The sequence below is a fragment of the Rosa chinensis genome, chromosome 2 (genome assembly GCF_002994745.2).
Source record: "Rosa chinensis cultivar Old Blush chromosome 2, RchiOBHm-V2, whole genome shotgun sequence".
In the NCBI taxonomy this organism is placed as follows: Eukaryota; Viridiplantae; Streptophyta; class Magnoliopsida; order Rosales; family Rosaceae; genus Rosa; species Rosa chinensis.
Window position 1 is genome coordinate 63,924,171 of NC_037089.1, and position 23,634 is coordinate 63,947,804.

Below are 23,634 nucleotides of genomic sequence, written 5' to 3' on the forward strand. Positions count from 1 at the left end.
GATGAACGATTTTGGGAGAACACGATTATATCTCAGTTTGGAACTTCAGCATCATGTTGATAGATGCTTAGGCATTTTGACAAGGTCAAACCTTCAAGCACCCCCATGATCATCAGTAGTCTTGATCTTGAAAAGGATCATCTTCGTCCAAAGGATAGTGATGAAGACTTGCTAAAGGAAAAAATGTCATACTTAAGTAAAATGAGCGCATTATTGTACTTAGCTCAATGCACAAGACCGGACATCTCATTTGCCATAAACTTGTTAGCTAGATATAGTTTTGCGCCAATGCGACGCTATTGAATTGGTTTAAGAAATATCTTTTAGTAATTGAGATGTACGATTGATATGAGTTTATTTTATCCCTACAGAGAGATGATGGATTTGGACCCATCACACACCAGGAGCGCACCAACATTGGCCTGCGTCCTCTATCCCCATCCCAAAACAACATGTGTTTTGGAAAGTTTTGCTGATGTGACCCACACAAAGGTCATTCCCAAAATGGTTAAGTGTTTATCATGGGTAACGACCGTGATATCTTGTAAGTCTATAGAACAGACCCTAGTCACTCTATCTTCGAACCATGCAGAGATTATTGCTCTTCGCGAAGTGGTTCGTGAATGTATATAGATTAGATCCATAATTACGCATGTTCGAACAATTGTGGTTTGAAGTATACCACAAATGAGCCTACGAGCAATTAGGTTAATGTTGCTTTAAACAAATGAAGTAAGACTACATCAAAGCGACAACACTAAGTATAATCAGCACAACAGACTCTCCTTAAGATCAAAGTGAACTAGGTTCGATTTGAGGACAGTGTGGCATACTTGCTCACTAAGTCATTACCTAAATTCCACTTTCGAGAACAAGTTGGTAGTATCGTTTGGGTAGTTATCTGAACTCCCATTACCGTTGTCATCAGGGGAGATTCAGACATCAGGGGGGGATGTCTACATGTATGGTCTCGAAGCGTAAAGGGTGTGTCGTACTCTTTTTTCCATTCGACCGAGGTTATTTTTATCCCACAAGGTTTTTGTTACTCGGCAAGGTTTTTAATGTGGCAATGAGAAGAGCATCACGTTTGACGACACAAGGGGGAGTGTTCAAGTAAATCCAGAATATGTGTCTGGTCCAGACTCTAGGTTACTTGACCTAGCTGTAATAAAATTTTGAATTAGAGATATTCTCAGAGATATTCATAGATATCCGATTAATTTATACGATTATCTTTTCTTGTACAACTCTGATTTTATGTCTTTAAATTATTTATATAAATAGATCCATATTATTAATAAAAGTATGAATCAATTCTCTCTCCAAATCACTCATTTCATATTGAAAAATTTTCTTTACCTGTCTTAATTTCTGATCACGTCCAGATTTTCCTTTCCCGCTCCTCCTTTTTCCTTGGATCCAAGGGTGCATCGATCCTTCTTTGGTTACTAAAACGTAATCAGAAATTCTAGAGATTCCACTACTTTTCCTCCGTTTTCCTAGCACCAACCACTGACACAATTCAACTCTGTCTGGGACAGTTCGTAGAGGGTTAATATTGTAATTTGACTGCCATTTACAGTGACCGGCTCTGCTGCTGGGTCATGACGCTCCCCAGAGTTTCCTTCTTCTTCATCGTCGTCGTCGTCGTCTCTTTTTCTCTCATTTGCAGGTAATTAAACCCATTAAAGATTCTATCTTTCCCTATATAATTTCAATATCTGATTACAGAAGCTTCTTGGTTTCCCAAAAGATTCATTCTTGCACTTGACTTTGATTAATGGATTGTTTGTTATCTGGGTTTTACTCGTTTTCTTGTAAATCTTCATGTTTAGAACTTTAGCTTTGTATGAGTGGGGATCTGATAGTTGCAGACTTAGTTTAATGCAAGAGAATCAAGTAAAATTTATTTGGACAGTTATGTAGAACTGATCTTGAATGTTTGGGGAAATGTATATATATAGGTGTGATGGAATTACAGAGAAGGAGAAGACGTTAGCTATAATAAAGCCAGATGGGATGAGTGGTAACTACAGTGAAAAGATAAAGAATGCTATTTTGGATTCTGGGTTTACAATTCTCAAGGAAATGACCATTCAGCTTGATGAGGATGCTGCAATGGGATTCTACGCCGAGCATTCTTCGAGGAGCTTCTTTTCTAGCCTAGTCAAGTACATGACAAGGTAAACGATGATTATTAGTTGCCCTGACAAAAGTTTGACATGATTGGATTTGCAAGCTTCATATTAGTGTAGGAATGAAATATGTTGCTGATGGATGTTTTCTTTCCCATCTTTTCTTATTCTACAATATGAATTTCATAACTCAAGATGTGTCTTTCTTATTATGCTGACATCCAGGCCATTTGCACATTTATTTAACCTGACTATAAGCGCACATGTGTAGTTTCTTCACTTAGTGGTTTACTGATGGAAATCCATTTTCATTCAATGCATGAGCTATTTGTACTTGTGTAAAACCGTAAAGCCATCTAAACCTTATCTCAGAGCTAGTTATTTGGAGTGTTCAGGTTCTCCACAACTTTTATGAAAAGTTGTTATTGTGAGGCATGTCCCTCTTATTTGGAGCTTTGCTGTTCTAGCAATTTAATCAGAAGGTTGAAATATTCTAAGAGTGGCTTCTCTCCTAGGCTTCTTTGTAGTTCTCGTCATATTGATGCTCGAATGAATTTCAATTCTTAATGCACATTAGCGTATTTTCAGTGATATTTTGAAGTTATTGCATTATGTTCGGACTGCCCTGTCTTATTACCCTCCTGCTCCTTACTTTATCAGTGGACCAGTATTGATTTTGGTTTTGGAGAAGGAAAATGCTGTTGCTGATTGGCGTGCTTTAATTGGCCCAACTGATGCGAGTGCAGCAAAGATTACTCATCCTCACAGGTCTGTTTTGCTCTTCTTTCAAAATATCTCATACGATAATTTCAGCTGCTATTAAATTTCCTACTGATTAGTTCTTTCCTTTTCTTTGCCATCAGCATCAGAGCAATGTGTGGGGTGACTATAGAAAAGAACTGTGTTCACGGGTCAGATTCTTTGCAATCAGCTCGACAAGAGATTGCATTCTTCTTTGAGGAGAAGTCTTCAGGTAAAACTCTTTGTTATGGTGTTACTTTTGAATCTCAAGTATAGACTTGAGTTACAATCACTAATTCAATATGCTAAGTGGAATGCTGAACTGAAAAAACACTTATCCTTGAATTCTTTGAAAAGAGACGAGTTTTCTTGTTTTTAAGCGTGAAATGAGAAGTGTATATATGCTGCTTATTTCTTTTGGCAGGTAGAGTAGTTACTGAGCATGACGAATTGTAGCTGGCGAAAACTCATAGCAGAACTCTGAACTTGATGTCTTTGAGAAGCCTCTCCATATCTAAAATAACTGTTGTACCAATTCCTTAATGACAGTCAAGGCATCTGTTGTCAAATGCTAGCTGTCTACTTTTTCTTTTTCTTTTTTCTTTTTTCAAGGGTCAAATGCTATCCTGTAAACATCAATTGAATGTTAATTCTTACGTATTTTTAACCAGGCTATGTTGTCGTTTTCATTCTTTGGTTTGCTTCTGCCTTCCTTGAAACGCAAGAAATCATTTTTTTTTCATACTGTGGAATAAGTATATCAGGTGGTATTATACAAACTTACAAAGTGTAGGAGATGCATAAAAAGATGAAGTTGTTGATGAGGGTGTACATCAAAAGCTCATATTATATGACTGATTCCGAGAATCTTGCTAGATTACATACTTTCATCCATTTGGTGAATTAAGATTATTGGTAATGTCTATACAGTTTGAAACTTTGAATGGTCTTATTTTTGGAGAATGCTTTAGAACCTCTATTGATTACTCGAAATCAAAATATCAAATGGTATGGTTCCTGAATCCAGAATAGAATGACCTTAGTTACTGATATTATGATTGAAAACCCTGCAGTTAAAGTTGTACCCTTTAATCCAGAAGTGGATGTCTTTCAACTTAACTAGATGGAAGCAAGGGTTTGGAACTTCTCAATAATCAATTTGACTACAGAAACATATTTTGATTCTCAGTTTGATGGAAACACAAACATTATGAATTTCATACAATGAAACTGCCCTTGAAAAGTTTGTTGAATTAATCAAACTCAACCCTAGAAATTGAACTCAAATAAACTACGGCCAGACTAGACTAGACCAACAAGGTCCTAATTAGCAGCCAACAATGGTGGGTGTCTCTTTGTTTTCTAGAGACAGAATCCCTAGTTTATTACTTTTATGTCACTAAAGATATTGTATTACAATTTCTGAGGTCTGTAGGGACCTTAATGCAAGACTAAACATCTGCTTAATCTCAATGCAAAAGACACATTGTTTATAAACTAATTGAAGATCCAATGAAAGAAGAGATAGTCAAACAATGATGGCACTACTAGAACCCTTTGGACGATAGAGCTCCACATCATACAAGGCCTTGAACAAAGTGTACAACATTCCAGAATGGGAAACTTTAGGTCCACGATTACTAGATCAAGCTAAAATTGTAAACCCTAGACATCTAGTAGATGCACAATCTCACATGGCTTCGTTTTCTTTTTCCTTAAAAAGTTGAATCTTGGTGGGAGTGACTTCTTTTGAACTCTCTTTGCATGCATATTATTGCATCTCGAGGAAATTTTCGAATTCTAGGCAACTTTTTTGGGCATCAGATTCAGGATGACAAGCGCAATGACGGAGGTGCATCTTGGACAGTTTCACTTGCATTCATATGAAAATTTTGGGTGAGGAAACCCCTAACTCACTCGTTTTATCTTACATAAATTTCATATATGTGTAATCATTTGAAAATACTGACTGATATTTGTATGGAAAGTAGAGTTCTTTTTTTTTTCTTCTTCTAAATAAACGTACGGTGTTTGATAAAATGTCTCAAAGAGTTTGAGGTAAGCAATTTGTTGTATTTAGATTGAAATACCACTCAGAAACGTTAAGATGATGATTCAATAATCTTTTTTCTTCCATTGACTCTTATCAATATTATTCACACAGAGAGAGAGAGTGTGTGTGTGTTTGATTCGTTGTTTCGTTTTCGTTTTTGATAATTCTTCTTGTTGTTCATTATCTAGATTGAAATTGATTGATTCGTACCGTAGTCGTCTCTTGATGTATAGAATAGTATGACTGTTTTTTTTTTTTTTAAAGAAAGAAAAAAAACAATTTGTTGTATCTCAGATAAGTGAAATTCATGAATTCCATTCCATGAAGATAACAGGTAGCCTTGAACTTTTTTACACCTATAAAGCATTGAACTTGGTATCTTTTGGTTTACAGTTTAATTCCTTGCTCGTTTTTCTATTGGATCAATCATCTTTGTGAGTTTTCATTCATATGATAGCTCTTTCAGTGTACAGGCTTTGGTAATAAATTATGATTAAGGTTATGGTTTAGCCACGCTAATTGTGTATCAAATAAAGTATGAATCAAGGTACGGTTTAGCTGTGTTGATCGTGTATCAAATATACAAACCAAAGAACATCCTACACATAGCTCATTTAGTTCTTCAACATGTTGGGATTGATATCACATAATATTGTAGGCTGCACATTCTCAGATGTTGGATTGTTTAAGTTCGTCCATGTGAGAGTTGTTTCCACCAATCAAAGGGTTTATTTACCCTAAACCTGCTTTGAATTTTGGTCCAAAGGGTTTTGTATTTGTATTTTATGTGGCATCATGCAATCTGAGACTGACAGAACACAAGACTCAACAAGTAAAACTGTGTTTATGCTCATTTTAATTAGTTCTCATGGTTGGTCTAAGATACTGTTTAGACTTCAAAAATCCAATCATGTTTAAAATAAAGATTCAAAGATGGGTCTTGAAGGGAGCAAAATGAAATGGAAAAGTGAGATTTAGCTATGAACCTATAGGCTATAAGATTATAACTATGCAGAAATCAAAGAGATGGTTGCTGCTACTAGCTGAGCTTGAGTGATTGAGCAAAGGGGTTTTTTGCTTGTCTGGGGTTTAATTAGAGGAATAGCATGAATCATGATAGTTTGGTACAAGTCAACTCCCCCCATTTTTGGTACACGTGTTGGTCCGACAATACATGATGGGAGTCTCTTTGTCGTGACACGTAGCCGACTGCTACAACCTAATCCACTTCCACTGTGTTGGTATGCTCTAAGATGATGTGCACGGCTCCACTGGATTATATCAGCTTTTAAGTGAAATAACATACTCCGCCTTTTTTGTCAATGAAATAACATGCTCCATGTTGTTAAACCATTTTTTGTTTGTTTGTTTTAGGCGATTCAATGGTAAAAAAGAAAAAAAGTTGAGTATGTCATAAAACGTTGTACGTAGGATATAATTTCTGTCAGGCACAATAGTAATCTCTGTGTCCTTTTTGCTCTCACAATTTATCACTATGAGTTCATTGTAGATTTTCAAGTTGGATTTGAAGAAAAGATGGGGCACGGGCATCAAATTGCTTGATGTGTTTTACAAATGATATGTAGTTGAAGAACTGTCTCAATTTCTGTTGTTCTTTCTGCTCATGTTTCAACAAGATTTTCCAAATTCTAGACCTGAGTCATGTTTCCTGGACATCTGAATGTTGTGGAGAGATTGTTCTGCTCATGTTCCAATAAAATCTTTCCAGATTCTTCATCTAGATCATGCTTCCTGATTAACTAAACCAGAAATATTTTGTGACCGTGATAAAAAAATGATAAGGTTATATATACTTTGAAGTATCCCTCCGGGAAAAGACCAAATCTTTCCCATTCATGCTGCTGTTGCAAAATTCATATCAACTTAATAACATTCATCCTTTTGCTTTTACATAGTTGTTTACTGGAGCTGTTGAATCTACCAAAACTTATTCATGTTGATGCTGATAAAACTTTGGTGGGTTCTTAGCATGGAGAAACAAAGAAAGTTAAGACAAACAATTACGTACTGCATATCACTCGTGTACCATTTCTCTTGGTACTTATTGAAACAGGATCCATGAGATGTTATTTTTGGCCAAAGGATCCAATATTAGTTGAACTCTGAAGATTGAGAGAGTTCTGTGTGCCCTACAATGAAGGGCAGGTGAGATTATGAGCCAGACAGTCCGGTCAGTGAGGAACAGTCTCACGCGAAAGTGAGGTATACATACATTCATTTCACGATTGATGGACAACCCAATTCATGTTCTCCTTGACTTATACTCTTAATTATATATTATTACTAAATGCCGCATGCTGCCCATTCCTCCATGTTAATCCATTCTGGCTTAAACCATTTGTCTATATCTACCATAATTTGATTCAACTTATTATCATAAATTTCTGAGCATAAAGTTTCTGGTAGATAGTAGGGCTCCAACTGGTATCTGCTGGCCACATAATGGTTCTTTTGCTGATGACAGGATTCCTTCAGCTCTGTTCCTATTAGGCTCATAGTGCACTTGACAAAATAGTTTCAGGGAAAAAAAAGGTAGCTATATCATAGGCACATATGCCCATTTTTAGTTTGATATACACTGTTGGCCGATCCCTCTTGACATGATCTGGTCTGCGGTGTTGTTTAACATGATCTTAGAGCTTTGGCTCCATGAGGTCTTGCCGGGCTCCCAACCCCGTATGGCGGAGTGCAAAATGGAGTCAACTGACCCCAGTAAGTCTCAAGTGAATATAGGAGAAATGTGTTTGATGACATGTCACAAAATTGAGAAGATTGAGGCATGTATGCTTATTTCATAAGATGCTTTATCATACTCTCATAATGAAAATTTTCTGACTCTGCCATTGCCAAACTCATTTTGATAACAAAGCACTGTTATTGTGTTAGGAGCAAGCTAGTATATTCAGTGTGACAAAAGGAAGCAATCAAATTTGCTATGCTTCAAGACTGAAACTGCAATAGTAACACAAGATGGCAGTTTTGAAGGAACAGATATCTGCTCGTCTGATATCGTTTGACAGGTCCTATCATAAATTAGCAAAAGCATATATTGGAAACAAGTTGCGCTTGTTCTGGAAACCATAAAGGGAATTGAAGGCATGTATGCTGTAATCCAAGGTAGCCATAATAGCTTGTGTGCATGCATGTATTCAGATCAGATTGGAAGCTTGTGAAAGTGGGTGGTGAAAAACTGAAAACCATGTTCTTAATACTAAAACTGCTTATTAGGTTCATATATTTGGATATTAAATCACAACTTGTCTCGGAACTAAGCTCTGTTATGTAATGTACCATAGAAAATATATAGAGATTGATTTCCAGATTTCGTATGGACAAAACTGGGGACACGAGGGCTACCATGTACAGGAGAGGTTCCAGAATGGTGTCCGCAAAATCAGATGAAACCCATGTGTTATTTAACTACGAGTAGTCGAGTACGGATTAAATTATTCAAGTGAGGTGAAAAATAAATTCGCAAAAGAATTAAGAGAGAATGTTTGGCTTTGCTAGTGGGGTATGGGTGGTAGCAGTTGTATATAAGGAGAGAAATAGGAAAGAGAGGCTAGATACAAAGATAGTAGGGCAGTGCCAGTGAGAAAAAAGCCATGTTTAGGAACTTGAACCAATAGAAAAAGCCACTCTTTTTTTTTTTTTTTTTTCTCTCTCATTTCAGATCAGCTTGGCCATGAAATTCAATAAAACCCCATCTTTAGTTTGATACTCCCAAAGATCCGCTCTCATTGGCTTTTAAGATCTGCTCTTTAACACCTCACATTTTGCAAACAAACTTCCTCCTCCAGCAATACCACCTTTCTTTACTGAAAGAGTGACTGACCCTCCAGTTGTATCTCAGAAAATGAGGGTAACTCTTCATTTGATTCTATTGCATTAGTTTATGTTAGTGTGTTTGCTCTATGTTAAGTTCTTCAGATGAAACATGCCTGACATGAGTGGTAAATGAGGTGGTGTAGTGATGGTTTTGATTTGTATGATTGCAGCTTTTCGGTTGGGTGCAAGGTAAGCTTAATGGGAAGCAGGGGAACAAGAAACCAAATACAGCTTCGACTAGTACCCGTAAGCATTGTTCTTTAATTCTAATGAACTTCTGTGTTACTTTTATGTTCATTAGTTCATATGGTTTGTGCTTTGATTTTAATTCCGAAGACCAGTGCTTCCTATTCTGAGGATAACTGTTCTTTTGAAGAAGGGTTATTCATCATTGTTAAGTGTGACTTCAAGTTCATGTGGGTCTCATGCATGAGTCGGAGAGTAAAGAGTTCTGCTAGGACTAGTGGCCCATTAGTACGTGTTACATGAGTGATCTGAGTCCTGCAAACTGGGGATCTCAAGATCGATTCGCAGTAATGCATGATTCAGATCGCTTGATAATGCTGGCATTCTACTTCATTAACAAAAGAATGAAGAAGAAAAGAAGCTTTAAATCATGTTAGATATATAAGTTGACATGTACTCGAATTGATTAAGCAACGGATTAGCAGTACTATTAGGAACGTACAAATCAATATATAGTTTTGCCTTGATGTATATAACAAGTTCAAATCCAATTAAGTGCTGGTGCTTTTTATTGTGCCCTTTTCATATAAAGTATGGGCAAAGTGCAGTTAGGGATCATCAAAGGTGCATTTTTCTGAGTCACAAAGTAGATCTGTTGTCTGGCATACACTGGAAAATGTGGCAACATGGCCCATTCATCTTTTTATTCTTCCTTGTATGAATTAACCATATTAAAACACTTCCATGATCTTAATATATATCACTCTAGCTCTATGATTCATCTACTGTATTTGGAATTTTTGATACATGAGGTTGTGTTAAATACTGAGTCTCCTTGTTATATATTACTAATAATATAACTATTTTGTAGATCTTGTAAAACCAGAGCCTCGTGAAGAATTCAATGACTGGCCTCATGGTTTACTAGCAATCGGAACTTTTGGAAACAACAATTTGAAAGAGAATACTGATCATCGAAGCCAAAATATTCAGGAAGAACCATCTTCATCAGATGAAATACTAGAAAATTTCACTCCTGAAGAAGTTGGTAAGTTACATAAAGAGTTAACGAAACTCTTGACACGAAAACCAGACATTGAAAAGGAAATTGCAGCTCTTCCGTTGGACAGATTTCTAAATTGTCCATCAAGCTTGGAGGTTGATAGGAGAACAAGCAACGTGCTTTGCTCTGATTCAGATGATCCCAAAGATGAAGATATTGAGAAAACCATTAGTGTTATACTTGGTAGATGCAAAGACATTTGTGCAGATAGTAACAAGAAGGCGATTGGGAAGAAATCACTTTCTTTCCTTCTCAAGAAGATGTTTGTTTGTAGAAGTGGATTTGCACCAGCACCAAGTTTGAGAGATACATTTCAAGAGTCAAGAATGGAGAAGGTATGAGCAAACTTACATGAACCTTAATTCAATTGTGTCTACTGTATATTCTGCTTCAAATTATCATTAATGTGATATTGATTACAGTTTTTGAGGCTAATGCTTAACAAGAAGATCATCAATCCGCAAAGTTCTTCTCGAGCATCATCAATGAAGAAATACCTTGAGGATACTAGACAAAGTCCAACCAAGAAGGGAAATAATAATGAAGAAAATACAAAAGAGAAAATCAATGATGGATGTAAATGGGTCAAGACTGATTCTGAATGTAAGTGCAATCTGAATTTTCGAAGTATTATGATTAAATATAGTTCTAAATTGCTCAGAATATGGAATTGATGCGAGCTACATGTTTTTTGTTGCAGATATAGTCCTAGAAATATGAGTCTCCTTCTATCTTTATTTGGCTTCTTATCAGTTATTACAAGGTAAGAGAACCCTTTTTGAGCTTCACTGAAATGATCGACTTTGCTAGAAGCATGTACTTCAATAGCAGCTTGATACAAACACTAAATATATGCTAAACAATTTTGCAGCTTCAGAAAAGTTCATGCCTCCCATTTATGAACTCAAATACTTGAAAGTGCAAAAAGTTCGAGAAATTTCAGATCAGGGGCAACAAATCATCAATAAGTTCATCCTCATCGGCTTCTGAGACAGCATTTCTTTTTTCTTAACGGGTGGTTCCCGTTTCTTTTTTCATGGTTGCATCTGTGGAAACAGTACAACACATGTTATGGATTATCAAGGGATAGAGGATTATCTCTAGTGATATGTGCTGGCAAATTGAGCTAGACAATATCTACATTTTTCATCCTATTTTATACACGGTTTTCTGTGTCTTCTCTCTATCTATCTTTTCTTTTTTGACTGAATTGCTCACTTTGTAATATATTTTGAGGTGAATAAATACTAGATTGACTTGCATGATCGATGAAGGAAATTGTTAATTTCTAAACGTGCATGTTGGGGGGAGAGTTGTATTCTGTTATACAGTCTCATGTTTCAGTTTCAATGGGATAATAGCTGATATGGATGAAACAGTTGTAACGTCTTCACAGAAAATAGGAATTAACCCCAGTTTGCTAAATACCACTTGTAGAAACAAAAAAAATCCTTCAACTGTATAGTTTCGCTTTAGTAAGCGCGGCATTAACTTGAATCATATACTTGCAAATATCTGAATCGTGTCAAGAGAATAGGAAAGGAACTAAGACCCCAGGACAAGCACGGCCTAGGTCACCTTATGCCTATGTAAGAACAGTAGGCTCACAATAACTTCTCCTAGGGCCTAAGCGACGGTGCTGTTACTTGCAATGTTTTGATTGTTTCAGAATTCATCACATTTATCGTGAAGCAAATAGTGTTGCTTATAGGTTAGCTCACTTTGCTAGTTTAGATCGTGTTGTGGATCTTTCTTTAGTCGAGGCTCCTGACTTCTTACAGGATGTCCTTTATTAGGATTTATGTAACGCAACTATGCACACTCGGGGTACATGTATTACGTCCCCCCCGATGCGGCAAAACTTTATGAATAATAATATAGGCATGGGGATGAGCCTCCCAGCTTGACTGGGTTCCAAACCCCATCTATCAAAAAAAAAAAAAAAGGCTACGGCGTTGTTTATGGCTATGTACATATGAGCTATGGTTGTTCAATTTTGTGATCTTGAGTTGAGAAAGCTGTCGAAAACAAACAAATAAAGTGCAACAAACTAAAACAAATAAATGCAAGTAGCTAAACTGAAGGATGTGATTCTAAAAGGAGTGATGAGTGCTTGGGTTTTCACTATAGTCCAATTCAATGCTCAAGACACATCAAGAAGTATGTGGTGCGTATTTTCAACAAAAACTCTCGGAGAATTTCTCTCTCTCTTTTATTTTTTTGGCAAACCTCTACATAACGAGGGAAATTTATTGAGAGAAAAAGAAAAACGAGTACATCAAGACGGGCAAGGGGAAGACAACAACCTTACCCCTCAAAAGATTGAAGAGACATGCCTCTTCAAGAACAAGTAATGAACTACAAACTAGCTAAAACGAAAATTAGGAAGACCTAAACGGTCTCGAGCACAAAAAGAAATTGCAAATTGTGGAATTGAATCACACCAAATCATATCAGACAAAGAATCACCAAAATTAGCTAAAGCATTAGCAACTTGATTACCCTCTCTATAAATGTGTGAAGAACGAAAGTCCATCTAAGAAATCCAATGAAGACAATTACTGTACCTTACTCCACTCGGAGAATTTCTCAATTAAGATGTACATGTAAAATGCTTTAGTGTGTGAGCTTAGCCATAGGTCCAATCAATCCATCATAATCAATTAGACACACAAAAAGTAAAATATAATCTCTAAACTCACACGGGCTCTCAATAATACATGTTCAAGTGTTTAGAGACTATATGTGAATCGCATACAAACAAGTTTATAGCACGCACTGACAAGGAGAGTATCTAATGGGAGCCACTAAAATAAGGACTTCATAAGGACTTTCATGTGAGACCCACTTTTCGATTACATTTATGCAAATGAACCGTTAGATATTTAGATAGTCATGTGCAAATCATTTATATAATTTTTCAACCAAATTGAAAATTAGGTTTAGGTTTAACAGATTTAGTTATTCCATTGATTTGATCTAGTTCAATACCTTAACGATTAGCAATTTGGAAAAAAAATTTCAGAAGTGATTTACTCATGCCTACATAAACATCTAACGGTTGACCTGAGGTAATGTAATCGAAAAATGGGTTTCCCAAACCGTTGATTAGAAAGTTCTCATTGTTGTAGGAAAATAGAATTGTGTTTATTATTGATAATAAGAGCCCTTTATATAGGGAGTTTACAGAGTACACAAAAGGTAACAGAATCGGAATACAATTAGTATACCTATGGTACTTTCCTATTACAACTCTAAACCCTAGTTTGTAGAGGCACACATTATGTCGATATCCTTCAACACTCCCCCTTGTGCCGCTCAAACTTGGTGATGACGCTTTAATTGTTGCCTCGTTAAAAACCTTGCCAGGTAACAAAAACCCTGTGGGACAAAAATAACCCTGGTCGAAGGACAAAAAGAGCACAACACGTCCTTCACTCTTCGAGATCGAACATGTAGACATCATGCCTCCCCCTGATGTCAATATCTCCCCCTGATTGCTACAATCATGGGAGTTCGGATAACTTTCTCAATCCGATGCTCTTTACATGTTTCTCGAAAGTGGATTTTGGTAAAGACTTAGTAAATAAGTCCGCTACATTATCCTCTGATCGGATTTGGTTCACTTCAGTATTTAGAAGTGCTTGTTGTCATTTTGATAGAGAGGAGGAAGAGCACGGAAGGTGGCATTTTGCCTTGTGGAGTCCGATCCCACACTTCCGTCGTCTCTTTTCTCTGTAGGGATAGAACAAGCCCATATCAATCGTACCTCTCAAATATCGAAAGATTGTCTTTATACCAATCTAATGGCGTTGCGTTGGCACGGGGCTATATCTAGCCAACAAGTTCATAATAATTGAGGTGTCCGGTCTTGTATTTTGCTAAGTACAATAATGCGCCTATTGTACATAAATAAGCACTTCTGCTAGTAACACGTCTTCGTCATCATCCCTGAGACGAAACGGATCCCTTTTAGGGCTAAGACTACGGACGACCATGGTGCATCTTTGACTTTATCAAAAATGTCTATTGACACGGTATACAAGTTCTGAATCTGGACAAAACCGTGTTCTCCCAAGGTCCTTCCTCTCAAACTCGGATTTCAAGTGTTAAGCGGTTTCCCTAAACTCTCAAGGGTTCCAATTATGTTTATCAACATAAACCGCGACAATTGCAAATCCGGAACTTGTCATGGAAACGCGTGGGCATAGTTCATCATATCCCTTCCCAATCAAGTAGTCATTTTAGTGAGCATTTCAACCTCGTTGCAAATGCGCTCCGTGGTCTAGAGCCACTTGACTTGGGTAAATGAAGTCCACAAGAACCTTCATTGTATTCCGTATCTAGATCCCCATAAAGATACGTAGTGACCACATTCGTAAGCTGCATGTTCAGTTATTTGGAAACTACCAAACTGATAAGGTAGTGGAGTGCAATGACATCCATTACGAGAGAATATGTCTTCTCGTAGTCGATTCCAGGGCGTTGTGAGAAACCTTGCGCCATAAGGTGAGATTACCATCTCTTTTTTCTCATCACGCTATCTAACGAATACCTATTAGTGTCAATAGGTTTTATGTTAGGAGGTGTTGGCATCTCAGGCCCTAAATCATTCATCTTCGTTAGTGAATCCAATTCAACCTGGATCGCATCTTTCCATTTAGGCCAAGTTTCTCTACGTTGGCATTCTTCAACGGAGTAAGGTTCGATGTCATTGGTCTCAATAATTCCACGTCCTCATGTACACTAGTGTAGTTTGTAGAGATCTCTATATTCTTAGGAATTGGTTCTAACATTGAGGCGTCCCCCAACGATGTCTCTTGGACATAACCACAATCCAAAATATTCTCATGAGACGGATTATGAGTATCAATGATCAATGGATCAAGTTGTGCCAAACTCGCTCTCTTCTTAGGGCGAGAATCCATCGAACCTATGGGTTTCCTACTCTCTCTAGCGGAACCCATGGCCTATGACGCCATTATGCCACTTTTGTGGCGTCACCATACTACCATCCATGGTAGTGGTGCAGTACCCATCTTCTCTGGGTGGCACCATGTCCTCTTGTGGGGACATCAATCCTTGCAGGCATGTTTGCAACAGGTATATGTGATCTCGTCACTTTTAGGGGATCAAGATGAGACATAGTGGGGACAGACCACGACAATTCCTGTCGTTCCTGTTGAACATTGACGTTCTAATCTCCCCCTAACGACGGGAAGACTGTCTCATCAAAGTGACAATTCGCAAATCCAGCAAAAATAGAGATCGCCTGTCAAGGGTTCTACATAGCGGACTTATAGTTGGAGACTCATGTCCAACAAATATATATATGCATTCGTTGCAATGACTCATGTTGATGCGCTGTGGCGACGCAATTGGCACATGAACCGCACACTCAAATATGCATAAATACGAGATATTAAACTCGAACCCAGTCACTAGCTGTAACGCAAATAAAAGTTGAGTGGCGGCTATGAGTCGTAGACGAATTAGCATAGCTGCATGCGTTATTGCATAACCCAAGCGGAAATATTGGTGCGCATTACCAATGTCCGGGCTACCATTGTAGTCGTTTAATGGTGGCTTTTCCGCTAGACCAATTGGGTGTGTACATGGGAATATGATACTTGATATCAATACCCAATGAAATGAAATAGTCATCGAAAACTGTCGATGTAAACTCTCTAGCATTATCAAGTCAAATTGACTTAGTGGGATGATCTGGGTAGTGAGCCCGTTGCCATATGTTATGTGCTAGGAGTGTAGTATAAGCAGCATTACGAGTGGATAATGGCACAACACGTGACCGGCGTGTTTGCGTATCAACCAACACCATAAAACATCTATATGGTCCGCAAGTTGGTTGATCAAATCCATAGAATTCCCTTAGATTCTTTGTGAGAATGGAATTATTTCCTCAATCTCCTTTGCATAGGATGGTCTCAATCCTAAATAACAGGCTTTACAGAACGAAACATGGGCTTTATAATCAACCAATAAAGGTTTTGGTGAAGCCATAGTTTCACAATAGACTTGAGAAGTAGATAGAGGAGTTTATGGCTTCAACGCCATGTATTTGCCGCAGGGGGTAGGCGGCACTGGCCATGTATGGCCTATCTTTGCACAATCATGGCGCCATGAGGCGCATGTGCAGCTCCTCGAACCAATTCTTGGTTCTTACTTTTCTTCGTTCTGAAAATGGATGTCCGTGTAAAGTCTTTAATACAGGGATCATCATGTCAAAGCCTATATGTGTCAAAATCCCATAAGTCATCTCTCATGACATGGTTGGATTCAATAACTCAATAACTCAAATAGTGGTTGCATACAACCCACTAGAGCGATACATAAGTTTCTCTAATACTCGTTTATGTCCGTAGTCATTAGAGGTGATGCAAAGGAACTCTGTCCATTCTCATAATGTGTTTCCACATGAAAACCATTGGCTCTATAAAGTTCGAATTAAGGTATGTCCAAGACATTAAGTAAAAGAATTGACACTTTATTAATAGCCAATGATTACATCAAAGTTTCCAAAGTCTAATCCAAAATAAAATCAAAGTAAGACACATTGTAGTCATTCTATCCATTTGGTAACTCCAATCAAATATGACCAGGAAAGTAGAGAGATGTTGGTGGAGCAAGGCTCTCTTAAGTACCAATAATCTCAATGACTTTCCTAGACATCACATTTTATTGGGTCCGCCACATAAGAAAGAGTTTAAGACAATTGTCATTTATTGACTAAGGCAAATTGCCATTACAAAAGTTCTTGGAAAAATAAAAAGGACTAATAATCAAAGTCTGTTGCATCCATGTGCACTTCATCTTCAGCTTTGAAGTCCTCTATGGTGAGATTGACATCTCCACCATCTTCTTCTTCTTTTGCAAGGTACACTTCTTGCTCTCTCAGGTCCCTATATGCCCTGTAGCTTGCAGCTAGTTCCTCACTTGCCTTGCATTGCTTGAACCAATGCTCAATTGATCCACATCGATGACACTCATCATTGCGGTTGCCTCCCTTTAATTGAGGTGCACGTTATGCACGTTGCGGGCGTTCCCTAGGAGGGTTGGTGCCACCACCACTACCCATTGAGCCATAATTACGGCTAGGGATACCACGACCCCCTCTCCCACGTGTGGCATTACCACCACGTGTATCCGCACCAAACTTGCCGTTTCCTTCCTGGTTAGGGCGGTTATATGGGCCCATACGTCCCTCTTGTCCCCCATTCTTAGGGTACCGCTCCTTGCGCCCTCCTTTGGGTGCATTATAATTCGCCTCATGAACGCTCTTAGTTCCAATAGGCCTTGAATTATAATTCCTCACGAGTATGTTATCATGTTTCTCGGCTACAGATATAATATTGATAAGCTGATGAAACCTCGTGATCCGTCCAGCATTGACTTCAGTACGGTATTGCTTTGATACCACAATGGCTGAAACAGGGAAGGTGGAGAGAGTTTTCTCAATTAGCTCTTGCTCTGTGACAGGTTGTCCACAAAACCTCAACATGGACTGTATGCGAAGAGCTTCTGAATTATATTCAGCAACAGACTTGAAGTCAGCAAAGCGCAGATTGTTCCATTGAACCTTCAAGTCAGGGAGGAGGGAATCTTGGACATTGCCAAAGCGCTCTTCTAGCGCTACCCATAGCTCTCTTGCATTCTTGATCGACATATACTCCAATCTGAGTGCCTTATCCATATGGCGTCGCATCAAGATAACTGCTTGAGCATGCTTTGTAGATGTTCGGTTGAACTCAATATCCGGGTTAGGTGCCTGGATTATGGGTAATATTCCCTTTGAAGTGAGATGGTTCTCAACATCGGTTACCCAACTGTGATAATCCGAGCATGTTGAGTCAAGCATGGGAAAGTCGAGTCTAGGTTCATTCGACATCCTGAAAATAAGAAGAGAAGATAAATTAGTTTCGGAGCTAAACTTCCACGAAAACTAAAATAATAAGATTTCCGAGCTATGCTACCAAGAAATCAATTTCCAAGAATCTCTTTTGGATTAGACCAACAATGATGTTTAATATGGTCACAATTTGATGCTTACGGACGCTCTTAGTCCAAGCATTGTGAACGCTCTTAGTTCACACGAACACTCTTAGTTCGTTTAATTATGAACACTCTTAGTTCATACGAACATTCTTAGTTCGTTAAGCGTGAATCCCCACAATTCCGCTTTGTTAAATACTCAAAAACCATTTGGCAACATATATTCCAATATTTGCATAAAATAAAAGAATTTAAAATACATGAAAGCAGCAACCTTAATAAAAACTTACGTGATTGTTCTTGGGTTGAATACACGCGCGTGTTGATGCAGGCGTGTAACTAAATTAGGATTGCTGGAATCTGGTCGAAAATTGGCAGTTGGTGGGCTGCCCTTCTCTCTTCCTTTTTTTTTTTTTTTTTTCTTGCCCCCTTTTTTTTTTCTCGCAGCCCAGGCCTGCTTCCCCTTCTTTTTTTCTTTTTTTTTCTCTCTCGGCCCAGGCCTGCCTTCCCTTTTTTTTCTTTCTTTTCTTCTTTTCTTTTCTTCCTTCTGGTTTTTGACTTTGCGTCCACCTTCTTCCACCCTTTTCCTTTTCTTCTCTTCTGGGCCCCCTTTCTTTTTTCTTTCTTTCTTTTGCTGGCACGTGGGTGGGAGATTCTTCTCACCTTTTTTCTTTTCCTTTTCTTCTGGTCTTCTCCTTCTTTCTATCTTCTGGTTCTTCTGTTCTTTTTTTTTTTTTCTCTTTCTTTCTTCCGGTTCTTCTCCCTCTTTCTTTCTTCTGGTTTTCCTTCTTCTGCTGTTCTTCCTCTCTTCTGGTCTGCAGGTGGCGGTGGGCAGAAAAACTGCAGGTGGCGGGGGCGCTGCGGCGGCGGTGGCGTTCGGGCTGGGCTAATAGGCTGGGCTGATACGCAGGCGGGTTGCAGGGACGCGAAAGCAGTAGCGGGTGGCTGCAGGGAGCGAGCAGGTGTGCTGGTGCGCGGGGGAGCGTCGCCGGCCGGGCTGGGCTGCTGGGTTTGCAGGTTCGGCCGGTGAGATGAGATGGGGTGAGGCTGAGGTCGGCCGGTAGAGAAGAAGTTTGATTTTTTTTTTTTGTTTTGGGTGGGCGGTAGAGAAGAAGTTCTAGGGTTTTTTTTTTCCTGAAGTTAGGGTTAGAACTCGTGCTGATAACGTGTTGTAGGAAAATAGAATTGTGTTTATTATTGATAATAAGAGCCCTTTATATAGGGAGTTTACAGAGTACACAAAAGGTAACAGAATCGGAATACAATTAGTATACCTATGGTACTTTCCTATTACAACTCTAAACCCTAGTTTGTAGAGGCACACATTATGTCGATATCCTTCAACACTCATTAAGTCCTCATTTTAGTGTCCTCATTGGAAATCTCCCCACACCGACGTATACTTGTTTTTCAATCTTTGCTCCGAGTACTCTTCCACATACAAACAAAGAAAAAGAACAATGCTTTTCCATAGTTCCACCCATCTACACCCAACGTAGTCATACCTCCATGGTTAACATTCGCTACCACTCCTCGTGATCCAGAACTTACTAGGTTATATTGTTTATCTTTTGACGGTGCAATCAAACCTTTAACCTTTAATTGACCATGCAATCAGTGATATACTACAAATTGAGTATTAGAAGCTAGCAATTTCTCGCAATTGAACATAGTCAAAACTCAAAACTACGCTCTTCAATCACAATTCAATAGTAATGTTTTATTCGTTTTGACAAAACAACCATATCTCTATCATAGGATTGTCCATGCAATTACCATTAACAGCGAATTGAGCTTCAAAAGTTGTCCAGCTTGATCCTCTCTGACCATGCTATCTTACCTTTATTCTTCATTGAACCATGCACTCAATGATGATCACAAATTGAGTATCAGAAACTCATGGTTTCTCGCGGCCTAACATGGTCAAAATTTTGCTCTTCAATCACAATCCAATGGTATAATCTTTTATTAGTTTTGACGACACAACCATATCCCTATCTTAGGATTGTCCATGCAATTATCATTAGCCACAATTGGAGCCTCAAAAGTTGTCCTACAGTGAATTCCTGTTGTATAATTTAACATTTACTGTTCCTTTTCAAAAAACATTTACCGGTCACATTCCATTGAAGGAAGGAATTAAAGAAAAAGAAAATGATTTACTGGTGAGCGCTGACAGTTACGAATGAAATAATATCTGCCGGTCCCAATCATAAAACAAGACCAAGTACAAACCAACACACTTGGTCTTCTTCTTCTCCAACTCTTCTACATCTGGCTGAACTTCCATTCCACCATGTCACTCTCCAAACCCTACAACTGTTATCCTTTGCCAAATTGATTACATCACTCTTCGCCTCTAACATTTCTTCCGGAGCGATTGGATCTGAGTCTTATTATCAGAACTCCATCTGGTCCCATCAATCCGGAAGAGAAGCACCCAATTCTTTGTTTCTTCATCAGATTCTTGGGTTTTTGGATCTGAAAAGGTTGGGTTTTTATTGATTAGTTCGTGAAAGTTAGAGTCTTTGTATACTCTTGGAGTGTATTTAAGGGTACTTGGTTTCATTGTAAGCCAATGCAACTATCGGTTGTTTTGGTTAATTTTTCGGTGAATTTTGAGAAACCGGAAAATTTTAAGTCTTTTGAGATAAGAAGAAGAAGAAGAAGAAGCATCAATGTCTTGGGCCGGCCCAGAAGATGTTTACCTCTCTACTTCTCTTGCCAGCTATCTTGATAGTATGCTCTCTCACCCTAATTATAGTTTTTCTGGGGTTAGCTGCAAAAATTTGTAATAGTCTTTCAAGACTGTATCTTGATTCGATTGTATTACAGGGATTTATGTTCTGAATGTAGAATATGTTGCTTATAGGCTGGCATTTGAATATTTTGTAGTGTTTTTTGTTAAGTTTAGACTGATTTATACATGAATGAAACTATTTTTTGCTCTGAGTTATGAAGACTTTAAAAGTGTGTACAAATCTGGTATGTGTTATAGGGTGAGGTTGGTGCATGCTGTAAAATAGTTGTTTGCTTAATGGAATTCTGGAGTATAGGAATGTTGTATGATCTGTTTAGGTTGACCTTTGAATTGTGGGTTGTGGGCCAAGCAACTGCTTTCTTACAGAAAAGTTTGCGTGGTCTCTTGTGTTATTCTTCATGCTGCAGAGAAACTTCTTGTGCTGCTCCGAGATGGTCGGAAGCTTTTAGGAGTACTTCGTTCCTTTGATCAATTTGGTAAGTTATGTCCTATGTTGTTGTGGAATGTACTATATGTATACCAGAATGGGGAAATGATTATTGTTTTTCTTTTGCAGCCAATGCTGTTCTTGAGGGTGCGTGTGAGAGGGTCATTGTTGGCGAACTTTATTGTGACCTCCCTTTGGGTCTTTACGTAATTCGTGGGGAGAATGTTGTTTTAATTGGCGAGCTGGTACGATAGCTCATTAGTTGGTTTGGCATGTGAAAAGTTACTCAAAAATATGCACCCTTGTATGCGTTTATGATTTCCATTTTGATGTTGTAGGACTCGGAGAGGGAGGAACTTCCACCGCATATGACTCGTGTTTCACCTGCAGAAATTAAAAGGGTATGTGTTACTTGTTGAGATGAACTTCCTTGCCTTCTTCCTTTTTCTTTCACAACATAAAACTATTTCTGGAGTTTTATTTGGCCAAGTTGCTGAGTTGTAGTTTGTGAATCTTGTTTTAAGGCATGCTGTAAAACTTGAAGGCTTCTTGATTTTGAAAAGCTTGGTTTCAAAGATTATGAGAATAAAATTAACAAATGAAATTAGTAGATAAGTGGTGTAGCTTTGAAGCACATAACCATTACATCTTAGTAAGTTTGCTTCTAATTTACAGGATGATTATTGTGCATCTATGCATCAGAGAAATCATGCACATTTACTGTTGTCTGCTAAAGAGTTTCTGTTACTATTTGCAATTATTTCTTTCCACAGGGCCTGCATAGGTTATTTCGTTATTTTTCATATTCTTGTGCGCTTGGAATCCAGTTAAGTAAAATGCCAAAATGGGATTATATGTGAATTTGAGTAAATTCTGGTGTTTTCATACTGTGAAATATCTGGGATGCCGGCCAGACAGATGTAGCCCTTATGATTGGTTGTAGCATGAAAACCTAGTGACCCCCTTCTTCTCTTGTTGTTGAAGTTTTGGTGATATTGGTTTCAGCATGGGGATTTATTTATGGCTTTCCTGGCGGTAGTGCACAGTGTTCATATGTTCAACTGCACTCACAACTTTGTATAATTTGAATGCTTGTCAGTTTTGTTCCCTGTGAATGTTTTTTAATGATATTTGGCTCTGCTTTGTTTGATATACACGGATGAGTTTATGGGAATCCTATACTGATGAATATTATTGTGAATTTGGGCAGGCACAGAAAGCAGAAAGAGAAGCTTCTGATCTTAAAGGCACCATGAGAAAAAGAATGGAGTTTCTTGACATGGACTAAATGAATTTCCCAAGTTCATGGAGTTTATTCACTTCCATCCGCAAATATTATAGCGGTTGTTTTGCTCTCATCGTCTCCATATGGCTGTCTAGTGTTGTTAGATGGTAGATCTTTAAATCTTGAAAATTAGTACTTTCATGAACAATTGTTCAAGTTCTGTGTACTATTTGTCTGAATGAATAGAAGTATTCAACTGTTTCTTTGCTTTAGAACCTCAAGCATGTCAGACTACAAAGTTGGAAATGGCTTTTCTGAGCAATAATGAACAACAATTGATCAAGGGATACCTACACTAGTGGTATTTCCACACAGCAAAGGCAAGACAATAATGATAAAGTAGTTGCATGAGAAACTCACTTCATATCCAAGATGTAAGTACTACTTACACTTGTAACTAAAGAACTGTATTTGCTACATAATTAAGGGTGGGTCTTGATTTTAAAGTAGTGAATAGCGCAGTTGTTGAAATGTTACTGTCCAGGCTATAGTAGGGGTGGACATTTTGTACCGAAAATACGGTTACCGACCCGAACCGCACCAAACTAAAACAGTTTCGTTTTATGATCACACTGCATCGAACCGTATTAATTAAAGCGGTTTGGTTGCCGTTTCGGATCATAAACCGCCCGATTTAAATCGACCCACACTGAATTTATTTTAATTACATTGTATTTATTTATTCATTTATTATTTCTCCATTGATGGAAATGTTGGTTTTCAATATATAAGAAATTCATTTTTGATTAGGTTTTCAGTTTGTAATAAGTTGCTATGTTTGCTTGATCATTGATACATATATATATATATATATATATATATGTATGTGTGTGTGTGTGTATAAGTTGTTATGGTCTTTCTGCAAGTTGCTTGATATTTGGGTTACATTTGCCGACTTGTGTGGACTCTAAATGCATTCAAAATTTATTTATGTCTTATTGAAATTGTTAAAAATAAACCTGATTTTGGGCGTCTCTTTTTAGTTGAAGTTAATAAATCGCTCCAAACTGAAACCGCACCGCACCGCACCGAAAAATGGTGTAACCGAAATAATTGATTAAGCTCTTTTGTGTTGTGGTTGCGGTTTGATATATAGGCCAACCGAAAAAAGCGGTTTGGACCTC

The 23,634-nt window shown here is 38.0% G+C and overlaps 3 protein-coding genes across 3 annotated transcripts; all 3 read left to right on the top strand.

The window, feature by feature from the left end:
- Positions 1-1,321: 1,321 nt before the first annotated feature.
- LOC112189286 (probable nucleoside diphosphate kinase 5) lies at positions 1,322-3,565 on the top strand. Its single transcript, XM_024328590.2, has 5 exons — positions 1,322-1,672; positions 1,965-2,183; positions 2,796-2,903; positions 2,999-3,108; positions 3,301-3,565. The coding sequence occupies exons 1-5, from the start codon at positions 1,605-1,607 to the stop codon at positions 3,330-3,332; spliced, it is 537 nt and encodes a 178-aa protein (XP_024184358.1). The 5' UTR covers positions 1,322-1,604; the 3' UTR covers positions 3,333-3,565.
- A 4,986-nt stretch (positions 3,566-8,551) lies between these two features.
- LOC112187066 (protein DEEPER ROOTING 1) lies at positions 8,552-11,294 on the top strand. The gene is made up of 6 exons (XM_024325701.2): positions 8,552-8,812; positions 8,949-9,024; positions 9,836-10,362; positions 10,450-10,630; positions 10,728-10,790; positions 10,899-11,294. The coding sequence occupies exons 1-5, from the start codon at positions 8,807-8,809 to the stop codon at positions 10,745-10,747; spliced, it is 810 nt and encodes a 269-aa protein (XP_024181469.1). The 5' UTR covers positions 8,552-8,806; the 3' UTR covers positions 10,748-10,790; positions 10,899-11,294.
- An 8,952-nt stretch (positions 11,295-20,246) lies between these two features.
- Positions 20,247-22,775, top strand: LOC112187067 (sm-like protein LSM1B). Its single transcript, XM_024325702.2, has 5 exons — positions 20,247-20,776; positions 21,206-21,274; positions 21,355-21,470; positions 21,564-21,626; positions 22,436-22,775. The coding sequence occupies exons 1-5, from the start codon at positions 20,716-20,718 to the stop codon at positions 22,511-22,513; spliced, it is 387 nt and encodes a 128-aa protein (XP_024181470.1). The 5' UTR covers positions 20,247-20,715; the 3' UTR covers positions 22,514-22,775.
- Positions 22,776-23,634: the final 859 nt, after the last annotated feature.